We start from the raw sequence: 8401 nt of genomic DNA, 5'->3' as shown, positions 1-8401 counted from the left end.
AAAAAAAAAAAAAAATTGAAACTTACACTTTTGTGCGTCCCCCCGGCGTGACGCTGCGCGCTGACGTCACGGGGGAGAACGTGCCTCGCCCGGCCACACGCGGGGAGCCCGGGGCATCCTCCGCCCCTGACGTGGGGAGGGGGAGGGGAGCGCGCATGCGCGAGCTTTTCGCGCCTTCCGAATCTTCCTCCCTCGCCCCGCCCCCCGCGGCGGGCGCGCGGGAAGCATGGGCGCGAGAGCGGCGCGGCGGGAGGCCGTTGGATGCGGCACGTGGGCTCACGCGAGGGGCGGGGCGGGAGAGCAGCGCCCCGCCCCCAGGACGGCCCGCACCCTACTAGGGGCCGCTCCAGCACTGCCTTTCTCCTCTCTCCCACTCGCATGGAGGTTCTTTTAAGCAAGGGGTGGCTGCCTTGCTGTCAGCACCAGACCTCAGAAAAGCTGCCACGGGCTGGTTGGCGGAGCCGAGACCCATCTTGCCCCGTGGCAGAGAGAGGGTCTGGCTGTGGCCAGGATTTTCTGCAGTCTCCTGTATCAGTTAAAGCTACCAGACCCAGGATACTCCTCAGTCCCCTGCTCGCTAGCTTCCGCTGCCCCATCCCTCCTGAAATCCTAAATGCTCAGCTCAAGACTTAGGAGTCACAGCATGGAACAAGTTAACACAAGGCAGTTCTTTTTCAAGCCTCTGTCAAAGATGTGGATAAATTGAAAAGCCCAGCAGAGACGAAAATGGATTGGGGGCTGGGGCACACGACTTCTGTGGAGAGGCTTAGGGAACCGGGTTTATTTAGTCTGGAGAAGAGAAGACTGAAGCAGGATTTGAGAGCAGCCTTCAACTACCTGATATGGAGAATTTTTATGCATAGTTTGTACTTGGTACCTACCTACAAGTACTGCTTAAAAGTGCGTATCATAGAATCAGAGAAAATTAGGGTTGAAAGGGACTTCAGGAGGGCATCTAGTCCAACCCTTTACTTAAGCAGAACCACCCCAACCAGATCATCCCAACCAAGGCTTTGTCTAGATGGGTCTTAAAAACCTTCAAGGACGGAGAGTCTACAACCTCTCTGGGTAACCTGTTGTACTACTTTACTACCTGTCTAGTGAGAAAATTCTTCCTAATATCTAACCTAAACCTCCCTTGCTGCAACTTGAGACCGTTGCTCCTTGTTCTGTCATCTGACACCACTGAGAACAGTCTAGCTCCATCCTCTTTCAAACCCCGCTTCGGGTAGTTGAAGGCTGCTTCAGTCTTCTCTTTTCTAGGCTAAATAAGCCCAGTTCCCTTAGCCCTGACCCTGAACCATTTCCATTGCCCTCTGCTGGACTCTCCAATTTATCCACATCCTTGACATGTGGCTTGAAAAAGAACTGCCTCATGTTAACTAATTTCATTTTGTGACCCCTAATTCTTGTTGTGACAGAAATAACTCCCTATTTACTTTCTCTTCACCTTTTAGTATTTTGTAAACCCTTGTCATGTTCCTCCTTAAGCATCCCTTTTTTAAACTAAACAGGCCTAGCCTTTTTAGTCTCTCCTCCTGTGGAAGCCCCTCCATAGTGCTAATCAGCCCTGTTGCCCTTCTTCAGACCGTCTCCAATTTGTCCATGTGCTTTTGAGGATCAGAGGGGTAATGAGCCTTCTGCTAAATGCTGTACCCCCTTGTTTCCACCCCCCCCCACCTCTGAAGGAAGGTTAGTTAGGGACAGAAGAGCGGGGGGAAAGCAAACTTGTACCACATAAGCCCGAAAGCTTGCAGAAAAAGAAATTCTTTGCAATTTCTCAGTTGGTCTAATAAAAGGTATTATTTTGTAACCAAGAGTTCTAGTTTTTTACATTTTAACTTGTACCGCAGCTTTCTGACCTTGAAGGCCCAGTTCGGCAGCAAAGCAGTCTTTTCCCTGAAGCATGGTGGGTTCCAGGTGAGCAGGCCACACTGACTACCTAGACGCGAGTTGCAGCTTGAGACAAGAAAAACACCTCATCTGGAGCCTACCTTTTCTTCATAAAGACTGCCTCCTGTCTCACCATCATCGTCAGACCTTCCAGGCTACTTACTGCCTGTCTCAAGCAGGAACCAGCAATGTTTTTTCACAGAGTGCCAAAAACAGCCACAACCTCATCTTGTAAAGCATTGATGTGCCAGGGTGAACGGCAGAGGAGCCGCAAGGGCCCTGATCCTTGTGGCAGCACAGCCCCGGTCCCTTCCCTGCCATATGCTCCAAGGCCACATGTACCAAGCAAAATGCCTTCTTGTGCCATGCTCTGGCACCTGTGCTGGGGGTTGCCTACCCCTGGTTTAAAGTGCTACTGAAATGATTAAATTAAAAGGCACAGCACTTGTTTTTCCCCTTGCTGGTGTAAGAGTGCATAGACAACCCTTGTTTACAACCCCCACATGTGTTCCAGCACATTCTGGGGGGTTAATGACTGCCTTCAGATATATATACCACTGGGTATCTTTTTCCTTCAATACTACAGCATTTACCCCTGCACTTTAATCTGGCTTTTCTTCATGGTAGTAGTATTGGTCAGTGCTTTTCTTATGCTCTGCTGTCTAATTTTCTTTCAAGTGTATTTTCAAAAGAGAATAGGTCGCTCAAGTTCAGGCTATGGAAGCCTGACAGAATTGTGCACGAGATAGCTTATTTTCATGGTGTCATCTCTCACTAGACTTGGCGTCAGCCTCACTCATATCAGAAGATATGTGAGAAGAAATGGGTTATCTATTCCATTTAAGTGCAGGGCGTTCACCACTGAAATGCCTTCTGCCATGCATCAGGAACTCAGTTGTTCCAAAGATAAATGTGATGATCTCCTATCATCCTGCATTGAAGGGTCTTCCAAGTAATAAATATTGCAATACAGATTTAGAATAAGCCTTTGTATCTAATGCCAAAAGATGGGCAAAAACAGTGACTGCTCCACAGGGAAGGATCTTTCTCCCAAATTCTTAGAGAAACTTCTCAGGACATCTGACTGAATCAAGAGTCAGTCACATTTATGCAAATTACATTCAATATCTGGACCAGCAACATCTCTCCAAATATAGTTCACGTACACATCTGTGTCAGCTAATGACCAAAATACCACTCTTCTTTCACATGTCTTAATTTCAAAAGGAAATTAATAAAAGATGGATCTTCTTTGACACATGCTATTGAGTAGATTAAAGTAAAGTTCTCCATAGCAGATTAATTTTTTATTCTGGGTTCCTGCCCACCCCCCTTTTTTTTAAACCGGACATTTGGAAAATCTACCACTATCCTGGCATAAATTAGAGCTTCATTTAAGTGTGAAATAGTAAGTTGTTTTGACTGCTTTACAAGTAAACAGGCTGATGAATTCCTTTTTTGTAAATTGAATGTCCGATGCTGAAATAAAAAAGGTAAAGCAGATTCAAAGTTTCTTTCTATTAAAAGACATAGTTTATTATCTGAATACTGTTTGCTTAGATAGTAGATTCTTGTAGATTTAATAATTGGCAGGTTAGATTCTAATGTACATATGCAACTTCTATCTTTCTGTAGTTGACTCTCACAAAAATGGCAGGTTCATGTGACAGTACAATACTTGATTGAAAATGTTACTACTGTACATATGTCTTTATAGTTATTAAATACATCTTTGTAGTGTAATAAAAACAGGATACAGCAGATAAAAAGTCCCAAGATGAATCACCTTAGTTTCTCTGAGCAGACTACATTCTATGACATTTAAAGAAAGGGCTCTTACAAAGTTTGCTCTATAACAGACTCAAAAAAAAATCCAGACTCATATAACACATTCAAAACATTGGTGTTTAAGACACTGAAGTTGATCTAATACTGATGCAATGTAATTATAATGGTTTTCAATGCATACCCAGAGTTGTCACTTCCTGTGTTGCTCAAAATAATTTAACCAAAATAATTTGTAAAGTACAATCAACACTGACATCTAATCTCAAGAACTTTTAGTAAGTAATTCAAATATTTCCATGTCTAGTTTAAGTTCTCAGAGTTAGGTTTTCCATACATACACTTTTATTTTGGTCTCAGTGAATACAAAGTATAAACAATCAGTAAAACAGTAAATCAATAATTGAAAGTGCTGACAATTGGAATTAGTCTTGAAACATAAATTAGAAGTCAGGTCACCCCTAAATCAACCTTTAGGTCAGAAATATTGTCAATAAATAGAAGACACCAGAACAAATAAAGTTACAATACAAATAAAATACATACAATGTTTTAAAAAATATCATGAAAATCAGAGTATAAATGTATAATGCTGGCTGCATCATTTTGGGATATGCATTTTAGCACTTAAAGCTTTATGCCAGAGCTGCTAAACCTTATTTTTGTGTAAATGTCTAGGCTTTACACATCACTGAAAATGTTTTGCGACTGATGCAAAACCAGCATATTAACTCTTAAATATTACATACTTAAATTGCTCAAGAGTTACATTAAGAAGGTACCATAGGCACCATAAAATAACTTGATTTTTTTTAAAATAACACTTTTATGAATGAACAGTACAAGGTGCAAATCAATGTAATAAAAAGGCACATCAAGGCAAAATATTCCAGGTGATTTGCATGATACAGTATTTAAAAATATTTTCTACTCTGTATAACTGATTGGATCAAACACAAAAAAGTTATTCTCGCAGATTCTAATATGATAGTGTATTTTGTAAAAGCTGTGCAATCATCAGTATACCAAACATTTTTTTTTTATGTAGTGTCAGTATAAGGCTCATAACCAAGTGCATGTTTAGAGAAATATTCCAAACCCTCTTGCTTTCTAACTGCATAGAGATACAATGATGGAATGAACTATGAGGAGAATCTCTGGAAAGACTTTTTTCTTTTTAAATTATTAAAAGTCTTGTCAGGTACTTGAGCGTCTTTCTGGCCTTGGTACACATTTCATAATTCCAGCTCTCCACAGTGCAGGTGCAAGTAAAAGACTTAACGTAGTCACACTCAAGATAAGGAGATAGACCTGAAAATTAAAAATCAAAATGCAATTTCTACAGTTCACATTCATAGATGCACAATAGATTAAGAAAAGGTTGAAAGGTTAATGAGATAAGTAAATTAAGAACTTTTCTGGACCACTCCTCAGTTTGACTTTAAGTCTGAGCCTGAAACTGAACATGCCTGGCAAATACAAATGCATATACACATCATACTTAAATTTAACTGTGCCTCCCACATTTGGAATGTATGTACAGGCCAATTTTGAAAGCATAAGGTATGCAAATAAAGTCACTTGTCAAATACCAAGTATCTTTTACATTCAAAAAATAGGATTATTTAACAGCAGAATATTAGTCATTTTATAGGCAACCTAATAAGAAGCCATGCATTGACTGTTTACATTCATTCTGGAGATGCAACTATACATTCTGAAGTATGTTGTTTACACATTATAAAATGCAAAGTAATGTAGAGAACAATGACAGAAAAGGTACCACAAAAATATATCACAGCCTGCTGAACTCCATGTACACACAAGAAGGCCTCAAACAATTGTTATGTGTCTGTGTTTAGACAACTTGCAACTATTTTACAGAAGTGCAGTTTTTGCAATTTTATTTCATGTGACACATGGAAATTAGTCACCCAGTACTAAAGTGTTTTGGGGGGTTGATTGTTTTGAGTGAGTATTCACATTGGCCATGGTTCATTACAAGTCAAACTTGCATGCAACAAATATAAGTTTATACGCCTCTGTTTTATTTAGTTAATATGTCAAGATCAGTCACAGCCTACCACCAAACTGGACTGTGTGTTTCAGATAAACACAGTATGAAAACCTAATAACTATTAGAATATTTACTCAAATCCAAGACAATTTTCTCCCCCCATTCTGCATGGGGAAGAGAGACCCTTGTCTTAGTTTTGAATACAAGGCTGGGGGTAGGGTGGAGGGAGGGCAGGCAGCTGGCTGCAGCTCTAATTTTAGGCTTGAGCTCAGGTTAGAGCCAGAATCAGAGCCATAGGAAGTGCCTGCTCACCTACAGCCAACCTCTACAGCCCCTGTCCCCACCAACCCCCACAGCCTGTGGCTAACCATCCGGTGTAGCTCCTGTTCCATTTCCTCCCAGGGCACAGAGCACACAGAAGCTCTATCACTTGCCTGGCTAATCAGCAGCAGTGGCAACTCAGGCCCCTGGGATGTTACTGATTGGCAGAACAGGGGACAGAGCCTCCATATGCTTCATGCCCTGGCAGCTAACAGAACTGAAGCCATGCCTGGCAGTAAGCTGGGGGAGGAAAAGGAGGGGAGAGAAGGGGGCATAGGCTGTGAGAGGCAGGCATGGGGATGGAAGGGCTGGTAGGCTCCAAAGTGGAGCATGGAGGGGTGTAGAGGGCAAGGGAGCTGCCTGCCTCCCTGCTGCTGCTGCTTTCCCTGATGTAGCAGTGAAGTAGGACAAATTTAAGATAACCCTCCAATAATTAGATTCTATACATGGAAAACTGTAACAAATTCATAAATTTTCCCAATATAGAATCTAATTATTGGGGGATCATCTTAAATTTGAAGTCAAAGTCAATAGCTTACCTCTCGAGAAATGATTCCTGCTCTGCGTGCTCTGCTTCCCAGAACAAAAGAGAACTCACTGACTTGCGCCAGCCCTGCTGAGACGATCCACTTGATATACTGGCTGCTCTTTGGAAGAATCACAGAAAGAACAAGCACTGCCAAAACAAACTGGAAGGGGGGTGGGGGGGAGTGTGTTTTTAGAAGTCTGGAAGATAAGAAGTGCTTACTGTAATGGATATAATATTTTTTACCATATATTTTGACTGTAGACAGGACAAACCAGTGGCTTTCTTAACCATAATTTCTTTAAATATCTTAATGCACAATAAGACAGTTTACTAACAAGTGTCCTTTGAACAAAAAATAATACTATAGTGTTTGGTATAGTAAAAAAGCATTTGATAATGCTGTCATAAAACCAACAGATCTAACCAAGTACATGTTTATCTGTCTAAATATAACAACAATTTCTGTATTCAGCACACAAATACTGGTAGTCTGGCATCAAAATACCTATGAATAAGAGTTACAGAGCATAGCAATCATAATGGTATTTCACCAATAATATTTACATAAATCATTTTGAGTATGTATACAGCATTTAGAAAAAAAACTGTCCAATAATGGAGATTCTAAAGTAAATATGGCATACAACACTTTAAATAGCTAAGTTATCAAGGGATAAAGAAAATATACCTTCATTATGACAACCGATAGCGTAAGAAATAGCAAGATGGTGAGTTCATATATTACAAATGTGGGGAAAACATGAAGCCCTGAAAGAAAAAAAAGCCAACAAAATGGTTACAAGCATTAATTTACAGCATTCCTTTCCAGCATAGAAGAAGTCTGATTCTTTACAGGTTTAGGTTCCTTACTCTCCTGTAAGATGACAGTTTATGAGATAGCTATCTAAACCATTGCACAGAATTGCGGAGGTGCTCTGGGTGACTGCTTCAGCTTTTATTCTAAAAGGCAGTACTCCAATTGAATGGAGAAGCAGCATCTACTGAAGAAAAAGCTGCAGCAGTGAGCCAAGCAGCTCATTCTTAATTCAGCAACTTCCTGCAAACTAAAGGAGTTGTGAACCACCCAGATACAGAATGTCAAAGATTGATTATACTAGTGAATTAATAAAAATATACATTTTTAATAAACAGAAAATGATGAAATCTTCACTAATTTTACTTTTAGTTTCTTTTAAATAATCATTAAAATCATTGAAAAAAATACTGGCATATTAAAAGATGATCATGTGATCTGGAAAGGTTGCTTAAAAATAATTTCAGAGTTTTGTGTGCGTGTGTGGGGGGGTGTTATAAGCAAAGGAATAACTGTTACGCATAGTTTCATAGTTTGTAGGGTCGGAAGGAACCTGAGCAGATCATCAAGTCTGACCCCTGCCATGGCAGGAAAAAGTACTGGGGTCAAACGACCCCAGCAAGGTGATTGTCTAGCCTTGTCTTAAAGACCCCCAGGGTAGGAGCCAGCACCACTTCTCTTGGAAGTTGGTTTTCCAGATCCTAGCCGCCGTGACAATGAAGTAGCGCCTCCTGATGTCTAGTCAGAATCTACCCTCTGCCAGCTTGTGACCGTTATTCCTGGTCACTCCTGGGAGTGCTTGGGGGAACAGGGACTCCCCCAATGCCCGCTGGTCCCCTCTGACCAGTTTGTAACAGGCCACTAGATCCCCCCTCAGCCTTCTCTTGTGGAGGCTGAACAGGTTCAGGTCCCTTAGCCTCTCCTCATAGGACCTGCCCTGCTGACCCCTGATCATGTGGGTGGCCCTCCTCTGGACCCTCTCCATGTTGTCCACATCCCCCTTGAAGTGCAGCGCCCAGAACTGGACGCAGTACTCCAGCTG

At 41.6% G+C, this 8401-nt stretch overlaps 2 protein-coding genes across 5 annotated transcripts in view; both read right to left on the bottom strand.

Annotated features, from left to right (window-relative positions):
• TFDP1 (transcription factor Dp-1) overlaps positions 1-8401 on the bottom strand; it is a 130269-nt gene that overhangs the window by 114441 nt on the left and 7427 nt on the right. The window contains exon 2 of one of the 3 annotated variants that reach the window (XM_019524061.1): positions 6000-6007. The gene's annotated coding sequence lies outside the window, so the exon portion shown is untranslated. Of the gene's footprint in view, positions 1-26; positions 150-5999; positions 6008-8401 lie in introns of those variants that run through there. The other 2 variants (XM_019524063.1, XM_019524060.1) reach the window with 2 other exon arrangements.
• Positions 3404-8401, bottom strand: part of TMCO3 (transmembrane and coiled-coil domains 3) — a 70698-nt gene continuing 65700 nt past the window's right edge. The window contains exons 12-14 of one of the 2 annotated variants that reach the window (XM_019524059.1): positions 7234-7313; positions 6556-6705; positions 3404-4989 (exon numbers count right to left, since the gene is read on the bottom strand). In XM_019524059.1, the coding sequence (XP_019379604.1) occupies positions 4876-4989; positions 6556-6705; positions 7234-7313 (344 nt within the window). In that variant the 3' untranslated portion in view covers positions 3404-4875. Of the gene's footprint in view, positions 4990-6555; positions 6706-7233; positions 7314-8401 lie in introns of those variants that run through there. The other variant, XR_002098816.1, reaches the window with a different exon arrangement.

The sequence above is a fragment of the Gavialis gangeticus genome, unplaced genomic scaffold (genome assembly GCF_001723915.1).
Source record: "Gavialis gangeticus isolate Ggan-Ray unplaced genomic scaffold, GavGan_comp1, whole genome shotgun sequence".
NCBI lineage: Eukaryota > Metazoa > Chordata > Crocodylia > Gavialidae > Gavialis > Gavialis gangeticus.
The sequence above is the reverse complement of the archived record's forward strand: the minus strand, read 5'-3'. Positions and strand labels throughout refer to the sequence as shown.